General features: G+C 39.2%; 1 protein-coding gene across 9 annotated transcripts in view; it reads right to left on the bottom strand.

Annotated features, from left to right (window-relative positions):
• MTMR3 (myotubularin related protein 3) overlaps positions 1-21,357 on the bottom strand; it is an 83,216-nt gene that overhangs the window by 11,334 nt on the left and 50,525 nt on the right. For all 9 annotated transcript variants that reach the window (XM_069795384.1, XM_069795385.1, XM_069795386.1 and 6 more), the window contains 9 exons: positions 18,270-18,366; positions 16,626-16,739; positions 9,957-10,162; positions 9,605-9,736; positions 7,447-7,558; positions 6,092-6,287; positions 4,293-4,478; positions 2,762-2,932; positions 495-640 (listed from right to left, as the gene is read on the bottom strand). In XM_069795384.1, coding sequence (XP_069651485.1) covers positions 495-640; positions 2,762-2,932; positions 4,293-4,478; positions 6,092-6,287; positions 7,447-7,558; positions 9,605-9,736; positions 9,957-10,162; positions 16,626-16,739; positions 18,270-18,366 — 1,360 coding nt within the window. The remainder of the gene's footprint in view (positions 1-494; positions 641-2,761; positions 2,933-4,292; positions 4,479-6,091; positions 6,288-7,446; positions 7,559-9,604; positions 9,737-9,956; positions 10,163-16,625; positions 16,740-18,269; positions 18,367-21,357) is intronic.

Raw genomic sequence — 21,357 nt, 5'->3', positions numbered from 1 at the left:
AGAACTGCTTCAGTACTACTTTTGTCTGCTGTCAGGAAAATACACTCAATCAGACTTCAAACATTCCCAGAATAATACCTTTACCACAAAGCACAAATGCTTATGGTCTGGTCACACCTCCTCATTAACATGTGCTCAGAATCATTATACAAAAAAGCAAAGAAATAGTCATGCAACACAGAAAAAGAACTCAAATTCAAGACAACCAAACGAAAGCTTATATCCCACAAGGATACAAAGAATCCTACAAGACTATGCAATACCCAGAGCTTAATTCTATTTGCTAGTCTTCTTGCTGTTAGCACCACTGAAACTTAACAGCTTTCAAAACTGAAACGACAACAGACTGCTTTTGGGTAGGTCAGTCAAACCGTCCCACAAATAAGCCTCTGAGGAATACTTCCCTCCCACCACAAGTATTCTCCTCTTTATATCCCACAATATTCTCTGTTGATCTTACTTTACAGGATGGGATTTCTGGGCTCTAGGCTCACCTGCCCAGAGGCTGATCTTCAGGGCTAGAGCCTGGAACAGGGTATGGGGCACAAGTGTCATCAGTGGGTGTAGAGGGGGAAGAGCATGGCAGGTAAACAGCACTCCAGAGCATTAAATTACGCACATGGCACACTGGATACAGCACCTGAGAGGGGAGAACACACAACGCTCAGAAATTGTAAACCAGAATGCAAAGAGGTGTTCAAATCTGACTGTGGTAGTGGGGGTTTATTATTCAGGTTTGCAGCTGGGAGGCTTTGGTAGATCTCTAGATAACTCTGAAGACCAGTGAGCAGCTATAGCATTTTTAATCAGCTACACTTGGATATATAATTATCTTTTCTTTCAGAGACAGAAGCTGAGGCATAACAATGCTGGCTTTCAGCTTCTCATGAATGAATTACTGCAACGTGCTGTGTGAATCTACACCTTAATAATGCTTCTGAGCAATTTAAACTGCTGAAGAATTCAGTGGCCTATTGTTAGCGCAGAGATTTCCTTGTACTTTGTATTATACCATGCCACATGAGAGCTGAACTAATAACCTCCTTCTGCAAGCTCCAATTCATCAAAGCTAACCCTGTCTTTAATGGAAGCACTCATACGTTAAAAATTAAGTACATGCAGAAATACTTTGCTGAAGAGGTAGCTTGCTCTTAAAAGGGATTCCTTGACTGCAGAATATGCTTCCTGTTTCAGTTTAAAAACACCATAGGACGCTCTTATCGGTTCCACTGTCTTCCTAGGCAACTTTCTTGTGGAAAAGCAGGCAAAGGCAGAGAAACAGCCAGGTTTCCCTGCCACTGAGCAGAGGGAGGGCTGTGGGGTAGCTTGGTTCGATGGATGCTGGTCTTAAACGACTATGGTTTTGTAACAGATGTGGCTACATCACTGAGGTACCTTTAAACACTGAAGTAAAAGCACAAAAAGATGAATACAAGACAGGAAATTACTAAAACTCCCACATATAGACAATTATCTCAATTAGCTCAGTACACTACAGTGTAGTATTAACTGAGAACAGAGGCCAGGTCACTAAGACTGCATCTATACTGCAGGACATAGCATATAAGGGCAGCCCAAGGACAGAATGGCTACTTGGCCACACTGCCCGCTTTAAGAGCGCTCTCTAAGCTCCTCCTGGGCAAAGCTGCTGGTATTTTCAGGGAAAACTTAGATGCATTCATAGCTTTTAAAAGTCCTCACAAGCCGTGTTTATCTGCAATGTCTCATGCTTTCAGCTATCACATCCACCCTTATGATGACAAAGTCAGGTTGAGAAGTCTTGAAGGGCTCTCTCTGATGTTGCCTGTCGCAATGACAAATGGGATTTGCACACAGTCTGAGTGCAGGCTGCACGTCCGATGTCCAGGGGAGACAGACAGCCACAGAGGGCTGATGTGAATATAAAATTAATCTTTTTATAACAAAGGTAGGTATAAACTCTTTCCTACTAAGCCAGGTTTTAATTTTACTCTAAGGAACAATTAAAAGCTACACCTATCATACGCAAAAAACATTGCATAGTCCTTAGTTACATTTATGGTATCTGATACTTTTATAAACAAAAAGGGTTTAAATATTTATAAAAGTCTTTGCTGTCCTAATCATCATGACATTTGATGAGTGACTGTTTGTTCACATGCCCATCATACTGCCTTCTTAAGTGCCTTACAGGCCCTTTTATCAAATACACAAAAAGGTAACTGTAAGTCCCTTCCCAAAAGCTTCAGTGAGCTATTACTATGGAAGAGCCAAACTGAAAATGTGAAAGTATTAAGAGAAACAAAGATAGACTAAATAATCTGAGTTACTTTTTCTGTTTAGATTTAAGATGAATCTAGACACAGTGTCTAGGTTTGTATGCAATTTTATGACACTCCTCTAACATAGCTGAGTTCTCTAGAAAGGTCTATTTGTCAAACACTAAAGTGTTTTCTGTTACAAAAATAAACCAAAATATTTAGGTACAGAAAATGCCATTTCCAGCATAGAGAAATTTCCAAGGTTGCATTTGACATTCCTCAAACATCAGCAAACATCAGACTGAACAGACTGTTCAAAAGTAAACATCGATGAGGAGAGCTGACCACACTTTTCTGGAAATGCTTATCTCTACACTGTATTCATGATGACAGTTAAGCCCTTATGATGTCCCACTGCTACAAGCTTAGGTATTTTCTTAAGGTACACACTTTTGAGAACATTGTACCTGGGAGCCCCTAAAGGGACTCTCCCTGCATGGTGAGGAACAGAGAATACATACAGATTCAGACTGGGAGGAGTAGAGCAGGTTTTTGAAGGCTTTGTTTGCTGCCCGCAGCAAAGACCAGACAGAACAGGTCCGTTCCTGAGTGTGTTTTTCTCCTCTCTCTTTCGCATTGTTGCACAGGAATGTACCAAAGAGGCAAGAGTAGGTGTGCTGCACCAATTTGACCTGCACAGACCAATACAAATATTATCATATGGCAGAAGGTATCAGCTTAATGTGAGAATCAACATTCAGGCTTAAGCCACAAATCCTTCCTTCACAGGGCAATACACCCCTTCCTAAAGACTGATATACAAATACACCTAGCATTTTTTGCATACCTCTTTATAAACTAATTGCAAAAGAATTCAAGCATAGTGGATCTTTTAAAATCATAACTAAAAAATTCAGGAAAAAATATAAAATATGAAGACAAAATATTTGTTCATAACCAAATATAAAAGTCTTGCTGACTCAAACTCACAGCCCTATGGGATACACAAAGCGGAGAATCATGATACCTCTTTTACAAAACATTAATGCAGCACAGAAATTCTGATCATTATTCACTCCATGCTGTGGTCCCAGTCTGACAAAATAGCTTAATATGAACTTAACTTTAAGCATATAAATGACTTCCATGGGATTATTCAGATGTTTAAATGAAGACAAGTATTGCAATACTCTAATAAATTAAAAGGTTTGCTCTAAAAAGGCCAGAATACTAAGTGTATGTTCACACATAAGCTCCTGAAGATTTGCAGCGTGCTGTGAAGTTAGTTATAACCTTACGTATCTCATTTCACAACTGAGCTAAGCTAGCACCCTACATATACTCAGTTATATGGCAAGCAGTAATTCAAGTCAACGCAATCACAGGAATGTGCTTTAAATCTCTTGGTGGATCAGATACTTCATAAAAACTTTTATTCTTCAGATTACTAGTCCTGCAGTCAGTGACTACCACTTTCCCAGAGACCTGCTTTCTGGCCTTGAGGACTGATTGTGACCATCCTAGGCAAATTTCTAATAGGAGAGCTACCCACTTCAAAAGAAAATAAACACAGCTCTCATATATCCTACACATTTTCAGCAAAGAAACAGCAAAAATGAATGGAAAGGTAAGGGGCGGGTTGTTTTCAGAGAAGGAATCTTCAAGTCAAAACAAGATCAAAGTAGGGGAAATTTATATTGCCAGTAACTATGATTTTTTTCATGCTTTTTGGATGTATTATACTGGAGTTATTTCAGCACCTCTTAGATGAAACTAATAAATTTGTATCATTTATTTATTTCTTTAAAGTCTAAAAGAAGTCCTTCAGGGTCCTGCTTCTGTTTTAAGAGTGAACAGACCTCAGGTCCCGTAAAGTATACAAGTACTTTTGTCTACTGTATTTGGGCAGCTTTCCTGTTACCTTTATCAGGCTGCAGCATATCACAGATAGATAAGAAAATCAGAAGCCCCTTGGGGCTCTATAGTATGTTAGTACTGGGTACTGGTTTAGAAGCAGTCTATAAAACAGCAATCTTTCAAGCCACAACTCACAAGGAATGCTTCGTTAAACTCGAAAGAGCAAGGGAACTGCCTCTGGAGCTGATGGACGCAGTCCAGCCACTGTAAAAACACTGGGCAGCGCTCATTTAGGTCATCCGAATTCTCACCATGGCCACAGCGATCTGCAAACTTGTGGCCAAAATCCAGCCACTCCGTCTCCACTAGCACCTGGAAACCCTGCAGAAATGAAAGCACAGATGAAAAGTTCCTATTTTGCTTTGGTTCAATTTTCTAAGACAGTCTGAGACTCGTGGGAATCACTTTATTACTGTGTCCTCACTCACTCCTATTCCCCTTCAGCACTGGCCTCGTTACTTATCTCTACTGCTTTACCTAGTGCCTCTGTGTTCTGAAGTGCTGCACAATGAAATTAGGACAGATATGAATTCCCAAACCTACATGAACAGGAAAGGGAATAAGGCAGGTTAAGTCCTCAGTGACTGGCAGGGAAGATCCTGATATGAGACCTATCTTGGCCAGACAGGGGCAAATAGGAACTTTATCTTGATCAAAACTATCTGGATCATGGTAACCAACATAGGACAGGAAATTTTAAAGCTCTCCCTTGAAAATGATGGGCAGATCTGTCTCTCATAAAAGAAAACAATTCATCTGCAACAGGACATCCACGCTCAGAGAGAGTGCTTGCCTGTGTGTACACCAAATGTAGCACAGTCAAAAGGCTGATTAAAGGTTGACTTGCATGATTTCCCATGCAAACGAAAAGGGCAAAGAACATTTCAAAATAGTGCCTAGCTGAGCACCTGAATGCAACGCCTCATCTTACAGGACCTAAAAGTCATCACAGGTTAGGAAGGTTTTGATTCTTAGTGGAAAGAAAAATTGTAGAGCATGCTTATTAAGTCAATGGCTGTAATTAGAGCAAAAAAAATAGCCGATAGCTGAAAAGCTTGAAGTGCGATGATGCTGAAGACTCATTTTCCTAAACATTTCTGATCCTTGCATAGACAGCTACAGTTTGTGGTTTCCTCCGATGCAGTGGTGACAAGAAAGAAGGCAAAGGATGTGTACAGAAGAACTCTGCACTTTGAACAGGAATGACAGCACCCTTAGGAGGGACCAAGAGGAGGTTCTGTGCCAAGGACAGAGCAGTATATTTTGACCTGATGGATGGACTTTTAGAACCCATGTGAAAAAGGACCCGAGAAGTTTCCACAATTTCATCCAAAAGGCAGTTTAAACTTCTAGTCCTCATGTGTCCAAGGCTTTAAGCAGCAGTTTATAGTACAGTGTTCAGACATATGCTTCTGTTCTAGACAACAAAGGCATCTTGCATGTGGGCTGGCAGATGGAATCCAGCCATCACAAATCACACAATGCTGAAAAGTGATGGGGGGGGGGGGGAAATAAGGCTGAAAACCCAAGAGAACTAAATGACAGAGGGCAAAGAAAATGTGAAACTGGAAAAACATGCAGTTGGGAAATCTAGAAAAGAGAAAGGCTTTGTAGCAATAGTTGGCTGAGAAACTGCAATGGTGTAATAGAAACTGCAATATGTAGCACTTTGTACTACATATTCCTAAGCTCAATATGGGGAGGCATAGGCTGTGACTGTGCAGTTACAGCAAAGGGGGGAAATATAATCTGCTCTTGAATTACAGACTATATTTACACCTATATGTAACTATCTGCAGACTACTGTTGGTAAACTCCTGCTAGCTTTAGTGTCTCTTCTGGTGGAAAAAACTGAAATAATTTATAGACAGTCTTCCTCAGAGGAGGACCCAAACTCAGTAACTACCTCATGCACTAACAGATGGTTTACAAACCTCTGTGGTCCTGTAATACGGATCTAGCAGCAGTTTGGCCAGCGCCACTATCTGGGGGGTTCGGTCCCAGCCATCTGAGCAGTGCACCAAGACTGGTCGCTGGTCTCGGTCCACGGCATGAACTACGAGTAGCGCAGATTTCAGAAGCACAGATAAGTGCTGCAGCCATTTGGTACTTTCCAGAGCTGATAACCAACTAGAGGAAAACAAGGGAAGACAGTTTTTGCTCTTTTAAAATACTTTCAGGTTTGGATCTTTGAATTTATCAAGTCAAAGCTCCTATTTTAATAAGCTGTGAACGTCATTGTTGAGTATTTTTCATTTCCATCTCGTTAACACTTTCCCAGACTTGTAAGAAACAAAGCCATGCAGTCCACTTGAGGAACAGCCAGTCTCTGGTATGTGCTTTGCATAAGACTTGCAAGAAGCTTAAATAACATTTTCCCAGACAAGAGCATAACACATCACCAGCAATGGACAATGTAAGCACTACCAGGTAATCATTACTTTCAGCAGTGTCTGCTGTCTCCCTTCCTCTGAGCTGAGGATTCAGATTACCCAGCAGTGCCAGTACTGAAGGACTTAAGTACCAAAAGTACCTTGGGACTCTGCCATACACTCCTGACAACTCTGTGCTTCAGTGAAAGGATGGAACCTGAGATGCCTTTGAAATCTCCCATATCTCAACTATTCCCAGGCTTTACAAGGTGTGCTGTAGGTATCTTAAGTATCTCTACCCTATGAAGATCTACGTATCCAGTTTAGTAAGGGTGGCCATTCTGGATCTACTTTGAAACCATGAAAGACTCTTAGCAGCAAATTCAAAACAGGGAAGTGGTAGGGGAAACAGGACTGGTGCAACTGCAGTGTCCCAGTGAAGACCCAACCTCAGAAGCTCCTGAGATAATGGGCCACTAGAAGCTAGTTATCCCACAGCATTGGAGGGCTATGAAATAGGTCTCCTGAAATGACACTATAAATGTGTGAAGTACATGGAACACCACTAGAATTTTCTGAAGGAGAGCCAAGCTGTAAAGATTAAAGAACCAGGAACAGCAGGTAAGCCTAAGTGCTAGCGCTTAGAAGCCCACCTGAAAGTAGTAACATTCTAGTATCAATACTCAAGGCTACATTTATAATCTCAGATCTCATTTTCTACATTCACTTCAATAATAAACCAATGACTTCCTTTAGCTCAAATTCCATGGAAATGAAAAAGATATAGCTTAGTATTATTACACAGGAAAGTCACCAAGGGAAAAAAAACACTGAATTCGAGTTTACAAATCAGCAGCAAAAGAACGCAATTGCAGAAACATGTAAACAAAGGCAAAACACACCAAACACCCACTTACTTTCCTGGGTCTGGCATTTGTGTGCAGAGCAAACGCAGCGACTGAAAGCTCTTCCGGATAGAATGAATGTTTGCCATCCCCATGAACACTACTTCACAGTTTGGATAATATTCTGCAGGGAAATACCAAGAAAGAGCAAAGAAACTAAAAACTACTCTAAGTTTAATTTCTAAAAGAAGCTTTTTCATAAAAACAAACCACTGTTGCTGTGCACAGATGAAATAATCTGTTTACGAATATTCTGTAAGAAGAAACCAGTACTTAAGAGTTCAGTAGGTACTCCAGACATTACAACACAGCATAGCAAAACAGGAAAGAGTTAGCAAAGTGTTTGTGTATTTATTTTCAGTGTTTCACTTCACATTACAAAAAGCAGAGTACAAACCTATGGCCATAGTGATATTGCTGTGCTTGAGGTTATAGAATGTTGTTAAAAAGCCTGAGAAACATTGTAAGAGACTGCAAAGCATAAACAATGTTTAACAATTTACGGATGTTCTTAAATTTGGTAAACTAATGTATATTTTTATATAAGTTATCTATTCCTTTTCCTAACCACTCAAAAAGGCTGAAAGGTTACTTCATTCACAGCTTTATTCTGAGTTTTCCTCTTATAGGAACAAGAATCACACATGTGAGAAATACTCAAAGCTCAGGAAAACAGAAGATAGACAGAATCACTGAGCCTTCAGATGTTGCTATGGGACATACTCAAGCAACTCTGCTCTATCAGGGAATCAGTATCCGTACAGACGGGATCCACTAGTCAAAGGGAGCACCCAAGAAGATGCAGAAAGATACTCATTCGATAGTCTTTCCTAGATTTAGTTTTCTTCTGTCCTGATGCTTCTCTCAGCACAAAAAATGGTGACGATAGCTAAAATAACCTTTTCTACAAAAGAAAAAAAATTAATCAGGATTCAGAATGGGATTCTGAGTGCTTGCAGAAGAAAATGCTCTTTTAAGAGACTACTGCGTGTTTTATATAATTTGATTTCTTAACTGTTTAAAAGCCCAACAAATTCTGGCCCAAACCAGAACATTGTGTTAGTGATGGACTGTGTAAGTGACTGGACAGAAGCGACTGACAGTATCAGACAACTTAAGCATTTTTTTGTCTTTTTACTGAATTATGTTATATATAAAATAGCGCACAACATAAATGAGGTATTTTTATACAGAGAGAATGATGCAAACTTGGCAATACCTGGAGAAAACTTGTCAGCAAAAAGGAAGCACTTAACGCAGGTCAAATTTATGAAGGTGACAAGCTGTTTGGAAATTTTTTACGAAGAATTCAAGAAGCAATATATAGGAAGAAAATTAAACTTCCTGTATACTCTGCTTTCCTGTTTTGAAATTTTGCTCTCTGATGAGGAGTTTAGCAGTTTTGAGGTGTTAAAGGGAAAATGGTGCCTACATATCAAAGTGCAGCTATTGCAGTAAAGACCAAAACAAGACTATATGGTCAAAATAACTTTTGTTATCTTATCTATAGTTTTTCTCTCTGGTATTTTTTCCTAGACTCTCCACCCATGGAATTTTAACAGGTTCCATTCATATCCAGTAGTGACCATAAAATAGTATCTTGTTTAGAATACCAACAATCTACAAGTGCCAAAGAACACAAAAAGGGATAATTGCAAATGTATTATACACGCAAGATGAATCAGGATTTCAGTTGCTTTGGGTTATGATATAGATGCCAAAAAATGTTTCAGCTTTAGAAAAATTGCTGAAGAGTTGTATTCTGCACAACCATTCTAGAATATTATTAGCCTCTATAGTTAGTGGATTTTTACAAGTTTGTTCAGGTTTTTTTTAGACATTAGCACACTGGACACCTTTGTCTCTTTCTAGTTTATATATTTGACTCAGCAGGGGAAAACTAATCAGCATATTCCACACAGTTCAACATTTACTGAACACTGTTACCAGCTGGTTTTATGCTCTGAGAAACAGACTTAATTAACAGCTAAACCTGTCCTTTTGAAGGGCTGTGTGACAGCTGCAATGATCCAGAACTTTCATATAGATGAATAGTACTTGCATCCACGCAGTCTGTTAAATATGCAGTACTGAAGAATATCAGTGTAATTATATTTGAGCAAATCCTTTTGATTAACTTAATAGGAAGCTGAGAAGAAACACTGCTTACCTGGGCACTCACAGCCTCCACCTTTGGCTCTGTTCGCCACAGCGGCTGCGTAAGATCGTGCGTCTAAGATCAAAAGCTTCTGAGGCTGTATTGCCAAACTCTCTGCTCCTGAAGCATTAGAGATTGAGGAATCTGGGGAAGAGGATATGCAACTGATGAGTAACTAAAAGGATGCTTCTGACACTGTTTACAATGATTCACTCAAGTGCCACAATGCATATGCATTGCATGTACAGAAACTGGAGAATGCCTGATTAAATACAAAGGATTGAATCTGTTACAATACATATAAGAGATGAAGCTTTTATATAAAGCTCTGCCCTTTACAGAAAAGGAACAGTGACAAACTTACCAAATTCCACATCAGAGAGGTCCCCTCCATTGGAGAAATCTCTGGAACAATTCCCATTCATTAATTTGTTACTGTTGGACCTCGAATCTGAGGCACAGGCTTTGGCTACAGACTGGACAAGGTGTTCATCATCTGCATTCCTCCAGCCCCACCAACTGACCTCGGGCTGTCCACAGCGGGAAATAACTGCTCCATTGCTCTGGTGCCTGAAAAAGAAAAGAATAAAAAGAACAGTGGTGCATAACTTGAAGAATCAGGACTAAAAACACAGAGGGCATGACAAATTAAATGGTGCATTCCAGTAGTTTAATTCCTGTCAGGGATCTCTCTATCATTCAGCAGTTATCCTCAACCTGTGATTCAGTGGCAATGTATTCCACGTGCTTCCCTTCAAAATGCTGACTGTGACCACACAGTCACTGAAAGGTGAAAGTCAAAGCTGAGGTCACTAAGAGGAGAAAAAAAAAAAGCATTTTCTTGCTCAATATTGTTGTCTGTTGGCCAGTGAAAGCTGGGGAGCATTCTGGAACAGCTGATGAGGCACTAAAAAGGTATTCAACACCTGCTGGATAGTCAGGTCTACTGCTGTAATACCAGAGTAAATTAGAAGGTTCAATTTAATTCATGCTAATTTTAAAGCCAGAAGACAGGAGTAAAACCACAGATTCACTTTTTGATGAGATTATTTAAATCAAAACATACCAATAATTAAATCTGAAAAATGTTACAATTTTGGTAGGAAATACTGGCAGAATTTGGCACGCCTTTTGTATCATGTCTAATGGTAACCCAAAACCTTACTCTTATAGATCGATGGTATCCATTTCTAGGCATCACCCGTGAATCACAGGAGGCAGTCCTTGAACACTGTAGAACCATACCTAGAAGCCAGTGTATTTTAGGTATTGTTTCACTAGCTGAAAGGAGGAGAGCCTTTCGCATCTCAGGACGCTAAACATCTGCAGTTTTACTCATTCTGAAGTTTGGTATTAGCATCTGTTGGAAAGGAGTGGCTCTGCCATCCCCTTTTCAGCTTCTCCTGTATTTGTGGGTCTTCTCCATCCTCTTCCTGACCCTCTTTGGGTAGTGTTTCATCTGCTGCCTCTCAAACACCTGTCATGTCTAGCAGAAGAGCACCAAGGAGTTGAAGAACAACAGTAGCTCTTACATCTAAACACCAGTGTGGTGCCAGGCTAGTAAATAACAAAGTCCACAAGCAAGTAGATTTTGCTACAGACACCTAAGTAGCACTGAAAAAGGAAATACTGTTCATTATATTTTTCTTCTAAAATGCAATATAAATTGCAAGCACCCTATATACAGATGAAACTTCAGAGGACTGGCAAATGGAGTACAGAGATAAGTTTATCAATTAAAAAAATATATGTCAGGGAGATAACTGACGAATGACCCAACTTGAACGTAGCTATCTTCTTCTGGGGAGTGACATTAAAAAAAATAATCAGATTTTTTTTTAAGTGTCTGAAGAGTTAGTAGTTATTTTCTTAAATTTGACCTAGCTTCTTGTACTACACATAAAGGACAGATTTGAAATAATTAAAACGTATCCAACCATTGCAAACATACTCTGAAAAAGATTTTAAAACTCTCCCCTATAATCTATTACAAAAAAAAGAGTACTGAAACATATTATCACTGTAATTTCACTTATTGCCTCCATGCTGGCACATCCCACTGCTACCACAGAAATGTAATTTCCCCTTCACTGAAGTGTTTACATCTGGCATTAACAATGTTCGCCTTGACCTTCCCTAGCAGTACCCTGAATTCAGAGGGCCTCAGCCACGGCAGGAAAGAAAGCCCAGCTGCTGGTACAAAATGCTGCAGGTGGAGTGGCCAAAGCAGGCGACACAGCAAGTCAACAACACTGAGGAATGGGACACCTAGAAATGTTTACTCCCTGCCTCATGTCCCTTCTGAAATATCTTACCGCTTATCCCCACACTGCTGTTCTCTATTGAAATGGCCTGCAGATAAACATCCCTTTAAGCAAAGGTGCCTCTAGGCAACGCTGTTCTTGCTCAGGAGTCCCACCAGAACCCCGTATTTACAAAGCATGCATGTGCCAGTTACAGTTCCTATATGTTACAACACAGCAAAAGATTTTAGAGTCTTCCTGCAAACAAACTGGCTGTCTCAGCTTCATGTCAACCAAGAGTTAATTCCCTCTAATGAGGCAACTGCACAGAATGGTGAGGGTTAGCTGAATCTTTATGCAAATTTAACAGTCAACTTGCACAGCCCTGAGCAGGAAGAAAGCCCACCCAAACCTATAAATCTTTAACTTTTTTCCTTTTACCACTAATAAATATTTATGGCGGAGTAACAAGCTGGTTTAGAATTTGTTGTCAGAGCTGTCAAGCCCCCATCAGGTGCTGAGCAGCACCACCTCTGCAGTGTCACTGCAGGGCACAGCCGCAGGCGGCAGCGGCTGCCTCATGCTACTCATGCAAAAGCAACACTTACATCGGGTTAAGGCTCCTTGTTGCAAAAACTTAGTTACAAAACGTGTTGTGATACAGTATTTTAAGGATTTTTCATAGCTTTTTTGTAATTGTTTCATATAAAATTCCTTCACTGAGAGGAAGCAACTGACAGCCTGCGTTAACTGAACCAAAGGAAAAGCAATCCGAATGCCTTAGCGCTTACACCAGGTGCCAACCGCCTGCATGGCAAGGAAAATATATTTCTGCTGAAATGAATAGCCTTCTAGAAACACCTCTATTGATATCAAATTAGTTCAGCAAAAAATACGTGCCAATCACTGAAAGGCCACTTAGTTCCCCACTACGCTTGCACACATAAGAAAAGAAAATAAAACATTATTATACATGTAAGAAATCTATTTTGAACACTCAGATAAGCTCATTTATTTTTCCATATATTCTCCAAGATTTCATTACTACCTGCCTGTGGAATCATTTTCATAGGTTCATAAACAGTTATATTTTAATCTCCAGGTTCTTGCCTCCCATTTATACTACAATAAAGATTAGGCCAAAAGTTGAGTTCATTGATAGCTGTGAAGTCCTAACACTCCTAAGCCTACATAAATATGCAATGTTCAGATGTACTAGCAGAAATCAGCAAACAATTCTATTTACGGTAATGTTGGAGGTCTGAGGAATCACACTCATTCCAACCAGGCTATGGGAACAAAAAATAGCAAATACTTTAAGTGTGATTCCAAGGTCCCTAGAGATAGAGCTGGGGATAAGATGGTGTCACTTAGATCTCAGTAACCAAAAAATATTAAAAAAATTAAAGCAAACCCTCCACTGCAAATTTCCTAACCCTCTAGAGACAAAGCAACATGCAGCCTCCCTACAGAAACTAAATAGTAAATCACCATTAGATAACTACAAAGCCCTTTACAAAGCATTGTCTAACTATGATGTATGGTACACCTCTGCACATGCTTAATCTTCCTTGTGTTCAAGCAACCTTTTGAGTACAACAATAAATCCACCAAGCCCTTGTAAGTACAAAGACAGGGAGGACTAATGAAGGTTTGAATAGCTCCCTCCATAGCATTACTTAACTACTAGTACTTGCAACTGAAAAAATACATTGCTGCAATTCACAAATATAATTCAGCATGTATGGTACATGGCCATTTTCTGTTTACCTTTGCTTCCTGTGCTGGCAGAAATGCTGCCTGCATGGGTAATCACCTGCAACACAGCTAATTTCCAGGTAGGTTCTCATGAGTTTAGGACACTGTTTACACAATGCATGAAATCCTCTCTATCTGCTTTCCACAAAATCCAAAAAGGCTTCTCCCTAACATTGATTTTTCCGGGACCAAAACAGGTAAACTACAAAAACCAGGTTACAGGCCAGATTTAGCTACATAAATATGTGCCTAGATTTTTAAAAACTATAAACGCAGAGAAAAACTGCAGAAAATGGGTGTGAGATCTTTCTAGAAATCTGATCATAAACTAGAAGCAACGCTCCCGACAGCCCAATCTCAACTGAGTATTTCTGAAGGTTGCCTCTGAACTCAGCCCGTTCAGCTTTTCAGCCTCTGCATACTGTCATAGCTCTTGAATGCTTCACAAGAGCAGACAATGAGTTTTGTGTTGCCAAGTGTCTGTGCCTCTGGTCTCTCTCTGTCCCAGTGTTCAGTATCTGAGACAAGTTATTGGACGAATTTTAAAAAAATCATTATTCCTTTTTTTCCCCTGTGGTAAAGCAAAAAGAGCAGATTTTTTAAATGTGATCAATAATGAAACTAATAGTCCCAAAATCACCTTCAACAGATAAAAAATGCTGAATGAGCTGTTGTCCCTTACTCCTCCAAAAGTAAGAAAAAGGCTATTTTTATGGCAACATATATAGAGAGAAAACTATCCATGGATTTCCAATCATACGGATCATCAACCACTAGCTGATGCGAGTTCTATTAGAGCGCAGAATGATGAACAGGATGTCTTGAAAAAATCTATTACTAAATGTCAAGATAAGGAAAAAAAAGAAATCAAAAAAGAGAAAAACTTTTTCCCCACTGATTTTAAGATTACAAATGAAAAACTATGTGGTAATTTAGCATACGTAGTCTCATCAGAACTGCAGAAAACTGAATGCCAGGGATTAAACAATTTTAGTCTATGAGGTCTCTGGAACATTTAAATCACTCTCCCACAAATGCCCCAGAATGCAAGCTGTACCCAAGAATGCAAAGAAAGTGACTTCTTTCTCCTGTATAGTGATGAAAGAAGGAGGGATGCTTCCCTGTGTTAAGTGTGCTTGCAGGTGACATGTCCCCCAATTATGTGACACCTGCATAAAAGGCACAAAGTGGCCTGAAATGCAGTGTTCAAAGTTGAAAAGCATATAAAATTACATTATTCTCTTTTATACATATTAAAAAATACATACGTATATATACTACCATAATAATAAAATACCTTAAGTCTTAAAAAATTAGCAGATGCTGGAAAGCATTTTTCCCCCCTCAGAGCTGAAAAGAGGATGGAGCAATTCCTTAACATTGAGAAAGAGACTATGCTAACCCCTTTATTATTTGGAAGAAAAAGGAGAAAAGATAGGAGGATTTAAAGATAAGGTCTGTTGCCACAAGCTAATTTGTTCTCCTTTCATAGAACAAGAACTCTTAAGCTAGGTAAATAATGTTTTGTGGCCCACTCTAACTCTTGTACACTTGCTCCTGTGACCCAAGGCATATGAATTTGTCAGTTACTGTTCTCTAAATTTAGCTTGCCACTCAAAGAACAGCTTTTCCTTTCTGTCTGTTTAGAAGGAACGGGTGGCTAGTCAGTCTTAACGGAATTATCAGTATTCATTATCTTTTTAATCCCTTTGTCATCTGAGTTTTTAAAAGATATTTTAAATATGTATGGGAGGATAACTACACCAGGAAAGTGGCCACAGTATTAAATGACAGGTTCCAGAATATTTGAAAAAAAGACAGATGCTGAAATATATTTCTTACTAAAGCAGCTGCCAAAAAACAGCATCTCAGAAAAGCAATTTTGTTATGAAGAATTGCTGGACTCAATCTAAGGAAGAGACTGTCTGATTAAAACTATCTAAAATATGTAGATACAGCTAACATGTACATTCTTTTGTAATTTGGGTTTTATACCTCCCTTAAATAATTTTGGTATTGGTCCTCGTTTATACTGCAGTCTGAGTATTAGCTAGATAAGAATTAGAGAAAAACCAAAGGAATACCTAGCCAAGATGCCATTTATCATTTCGTCAGCCATGTTGATGTCTTCATGTTACATTTTTTTCAATTCCATATTAAAAAATTAAAATCAATATTAACTGAGGTGACTGCCCTAGGAATGACTTGCAGGAGATGCAAATGCTGCGTGCTCTTACAAGATGTGTTTGGAATTAAAAGATACAAACCATTATTCCCACTCAGAGTGAATGTGTACTAAGTCTGCCTTACCTCATTTATGGCTTGACAAGGGCCAAAATATGCTGCTGTCTTACATATTCTTGGAGTTTCAAATAGGTATAAACCAATACATAGATAGGTAGCAAATGTGGAGACAAAGACCCCAAGCTATCAGGCTTAATAAGTCATACTTTGCTGTCAGTTAAATAAAGGTCTGAACGTTTTCTCATGTGAAGAGTCCCCCGTCATCCTTGTTTGATACCTAAATAGGGTGGATTGTGGGTTTGTGTTTTGTTCCAAGGTCCTGTTCACTACACCGCTTCTGGGATCCTTCTGGAGTGGAACAGCAGGAACTCACCCCAGAGATAGTCCCAGGATAGATCAGCTTGGCTGGGTACCACTCCACCAGGCAGCACAGAGGGGACTGTGCCAGGTTTTGTTGCCTCTTCCCAGCCTAGTTCTCCAACGCTACCCTAGCAGGTCCTGGGCCTTCACAGCATCCCTCCACATCATGTTATACATGCAAAAACACAGCAAGATGCAAAGCCAGACCTCTCTTCACTTTGAATAAATTATAAAAATATTTTTTTAAATACCTTTAACACTTCTGCTAAAGTCCGTCGGGCTCAGAGAGGGGACATCTGGGGCCCAGAGGAGCCTGAACACCTTTCATTACAAGCCAAGATTCCCAGTTACAACTTATTTCAGCTTTTATTTGCTAGAACACCTCATTTACAGGCTGGGGAAAGCTGTTCCACCTGCAAGAGCCTCACCTGTACACAACAGCAGGGATACGCTTCCAGGACCGAAAGCTTGCCACACTCTCTAGCTCTTTATCCGTGATCCAGGCAGGAACTATGATTTCCTGGGGGTAACTACCACAGAGCCTGTGAGAAAAGTGGTGCAAAAGATTGAAAATAAGCAATACAAAGCAGTTACACACCTCCCAGACAACACACACAAATAATCAGCATAAGCAACCTGACAGCTATTCATCTCAGCAAACTGCCATTTTGTTAATTCCTGTTTCATTGCATGTTAATAAACTCCTCCTTCGCATATACAAAACATTGAGGAGCATAAATGCATTTCAGAATTAGAAGATTCGAGCTAGTGTTTTCCTGGGAAATTCACATGCAAGCGATTTTTAACTGCAGCTGCTGAAATAAACTGGACCACAGAGAAGAAGTCCCACGTCTCCCCATCCTAAAGAATTAGCCACTCGATTTCTGGGTGACAGAATACAGAAGCAGAGTCACCCTGGGCTACTAGATTCAAGACAGAAAACTTGTGTAAGTGTGGAAAAAGTACTCTGGTTAATCAACCCTTGCCGAAGGCAGGAATCCGAGTGCGCTGGCTTATGTTTGACTGGCTAACTGGAACTTTCTTCTACTAGATGCACCTCCTACTCCACAATTTAACTAATGAAGCCATGACTGCCAACGAGAACAGTGCAAGCAGTCAGTAGTGACTGCAATATATTGCTGAATCAAACTAGTTCATCCCCAGTCCATCCCCTTAAAGAGATGCATTTACTGCACAAGAAGGACAGACATGAAGACATGTCAAAGACCATTCTATTCAGGAACATGTATCAATAATCTTGAAAAAATGCTCTTTTCTCAAGTGCTGGCCCCAAGAAGGAAAGGAGTAGTTTATGTCACTCTGCTTCCATATGACATAGAAAGTTTTTTTTTGCCTTTTTCATTATTAAATATGTAAGGAATAGCTATTTTTTTCTTCCCTAGATTTTTAGGGACCAAGACAGATATTCTTCTTGCAGTGAGACCAACTAACAGCTGCAAGTCATTATCCTGCAAAGACAGAGCAATGAAACATGTTTCATCAAAATGTTACTGCTGGTTTTGCTCTGAATTGGATTAGGGATCAGTCAGTACACTCTGTCCTACCAACCATGAATGGAGGACCACCTTTCTCCGCTCCAGCAGCCAGAGAATACTTGTCTATGCTTTCAGGACCACCGAAAGTCTTTTCTCTTATTCTCAGGATCTACAAGCTTAACTCTTCCAAACCAACTTTTTTTTTTAATATAAGTCTTCGTCGTAACTTAGAGAATAAGACACAATAAAAAATGTTTTTTCGAAGTTCAATCAAACTCTGCTCTCTGCTCACTTAAGGCTTCCCTTTCCTCCATTAGAATGCTTATTCTCTAAGTCGTCCTCCGGCAAGCACATCAAAATCTGGTGTTTCTAAACCTATAAAAATTGTAGCAGCTAACAAAATATTAAATAATTATTTAAATGCACCTTTTTTCTATAAAACAACAAAAAAATCATAATTCCAATTGTCCCTTATTAGGATCTGTAGAACTTGGAAAAAGTTCCAGTAATCTGCTATAACAAAATTAGTGTTTTGAGATGCCACTTGGCTATAAATCAGCAGCCCACATAACTTACTTGTACTTCTCATTAATGTTGGAAATCCTCCAGGCATTGTTCATATCAAAACCCATCCGCTCCACTTCATTTTTAAACCTCGAAGTTACATGTTCTCCTGGGTATCAAAAGCAGAGAGAAAAAATAAATGCAAAATAAGAAGATTCCTATCTTTCAAAATAGTTAAGAGAAAAACACTACTGCACTCATACTTACTAAAAACTGGAAAGAGAAAGGAACAGTCTAAAAACACCATCTACATTTCACAACCCTATTTTGAAAATCTGTATCAGGAGAACCACAGCTTGTACTGATAGCTCTCTCTGGTCAACTCTCCAGAAATGTTGAAGTCCATCAAGAACTTTTTCTCTGAAATGACCAGCTTCTGTAAATTCATATAAGAAACAATAACACTGCAGATCGGAACCAAGCACATCAGCAAAAGCAATTTAGATCCATCAGCAGTCTTAGTGGGAAAATGCTAGTAGTTTTTCTTTTCCAAAGTTCAGAAGAATATTGTATCAATGAGAAGAACATAAAGCTCTGGTCTGACTGATACGTGAAGGGGCAATACATGGAACACGGTCTGAAACTTGGACAATGTGCTGGTTTCGGCTGGGGTAGAGTTCATTTTCTTCACAGTAGCTAGTACGGGGCTGTGTTTTGGATTGGTGCTGGGAACAGTGTTGATAATACAGGGATATTTTTCTTACAGCTGAGCAGTGGTTACACAGAATCAAGAGCAGCAAGGTGAGGTGCTCCTCACCCCACCCCACCAGTGAATCGGCTGGGGGTGCACAAGAAGCTGTGGAGGGACACAGCCGGGACAGCTGACCCCAACCAATCCAAGGAATATTCCATACCATATGATGACATGCTCAGCATACAAAGCTGGGGTTAAAGCACATTTAGCATGCAATTTCAGCCACAGGTTTCCTGTATGACTGTAAGCAAGCCCTGTAATTTAACCTGCATCTCAGCTTTCCATCTGTAAATTGGACATTATTGCTCCATGAGTCATGCAGAGATACGAAGATAAAATGCATAAATGGTTGTTTGACAAATATCAGTCACAAGATCCTCACAAATTCCTGCATTAATATATCAAAGGAACTGGAATGAACTCCATTTGTTTCCTAGACAGTTTTTTTTAAAGTATCAAAATGCAACTGAAAAAATATACAATGGCAATAAAGAATTCTGATAGACAGAAAGTCTAGAGAATAGAAGGTACTCAATCAACATGAAGACAATAACGTACAAAATTTCCAGGTTCACAGAGCTAAGAAATGTGATAAATTTTATGAGCATGTGAACAACACTAGACAAAATGATTCTGAAAGTCTGTCCATTGCTTGTCTCTTTAAATTACTGTATCATTAAATCATGAGGCAGAGCATCACCCAACAGGGGAAAACAAAATCTGTTGAAAAATTAATGCTTTAAGTATTGTATCTTTCCAGTAGATATATCAGAAAATCTTTAGTCTTTCAATACCTGAGATATATGTAGACACATATTTATCTCAAAGATGTAAATGTACATGTCTGAAACAATTTTTTACATGACATTAACAGAACAATTAGAGATAAATATAGAGAAAGAGGTAAATTAAGAATAAAGATAGCAGCCTAACTACAAGATTTAATTAACTGTGAAAGAAAAGCTATAATGTTATTCATTCCTACAGGTCAGATCATACACTGGAAATGATACTTTGCAGATCTAGACATGCTTTACAATATGGACAATGTGCAAGAGATCTGCATAATGAGATTATTTTTCATACGCTTTTTGAAAGGTAAAATGTCAGAATGACACTGTGTGCAAATGGGTATTATTCACTCTTCAAGGTACATGGTGGTAAAATCTATGGACCTGACTGACCTTCATCACTTATTCCCTTTATATCACATCACTGGTACAACAGTACCATAAAAAAGATAGTTCTGCCTCCTGCCGTATGCATTTTCTGCAGAAGGCTAGTCTCAGTATAACACAGGCACTGTAGTTCTGCTCTACCTTCCCTATTGCCAGATCAATTAGACTGGAGCTTGCCAACAATTTCCCACTTCTCACATGAACTCTGCATGAGCTTGAATTTATTATCTTCTAGCCACCTACTCAAATAGATCAGCTGCTTGAGTTCCTGTTTTACAAAAGCTGCATGGCTCCATAGAGATGGTAGCTCTGTGAGGAGCTCTTTGATCCTCTGTCAAGTGCAGACATGAAACCAAGACAATACATTCCAGACAGACGACCTCCTCTGTCATGTTCCTCCTTAGCAGTGACTTTAAAAAAAACCCAAACAATCACCAAAAACCTTTTATTGAACAGCAGCATGCTCTTGCAGCACTGAGGATGGGCTTCGTTATCAGCTTCTTTGAGGAATGGTCATTTAAACTTGTGATACATCAAGAATACTGGAAATATACCAAATCATCAATGCTGCATACTGCTAGTGTGTTTTAAAAGAAACATAAAACCATATGAAAATGAAATATTCTGTTTGATTTCTCCCTCTTAATTTTTCAGCTACTGTGCAAGTTGTGAAGTCGTAGATTTTCCTTGGAGAAATGAAACCCTAGCCTTAACATTTTGTCTGTTCCTCCTGAAATGCTGGTATTTTAAGAGGCATTTTGAGCCAAGATGGTAATATTTTAGAAGCATCCCAATCAACTCTCCAAACCAGAGAAAAAGCTAGCTATACGTTTTTGTGGACTTGTGCCTTCTGACTATAAAAGCTGATCTTGTGAGCCGCAGTTCTTATAGATTGATAACAATTTATTTTTTTTTTGCCCAGAAGTTGATACTTAAATAGATTTTGAAGCAATTTAGTATTTTTGTCCATATCTACCAAATATTGGGCTCCCTGGGTGTAAAAAAGTAAGTTACAATGTCTTGGGATTAACTTCTTCAATTACATTCCCATAGATTTATTTCAACTATAAGTCAGCTCTTAGAGAATATCTACCTCCAGAAATAAGCAAGCTACAGGGAAGAAAAAGTTACTAAGTTAAAGAAAATGATTTAATAGACTCACCTACAAGAAAAAAAATTTGACTGCTAAAAGTTAATAAAAAGGTAAATGCTGCTTCCTATCCTAACC

The sequence above is a fragment of the Haliaeetus albicilla genome, chromosome 10 (genome assembly GCF_947461875.1).
Source record: "Haliaeetus albicilla chromosome 10, bHalAlb1.1, whole genome shotgun sequence".
NCBI classification, from domain to species: Eukaryota; Metazoa; Chordata; class Aves; order Accipitriformes; family Accipitridae; genus Haliaeetus; species Haliaeetus albicilla.
Note: the sequence above shows the minus strand (reverse complement) of the source record. Positions and strands in the feature narration are given on the sequence as shown.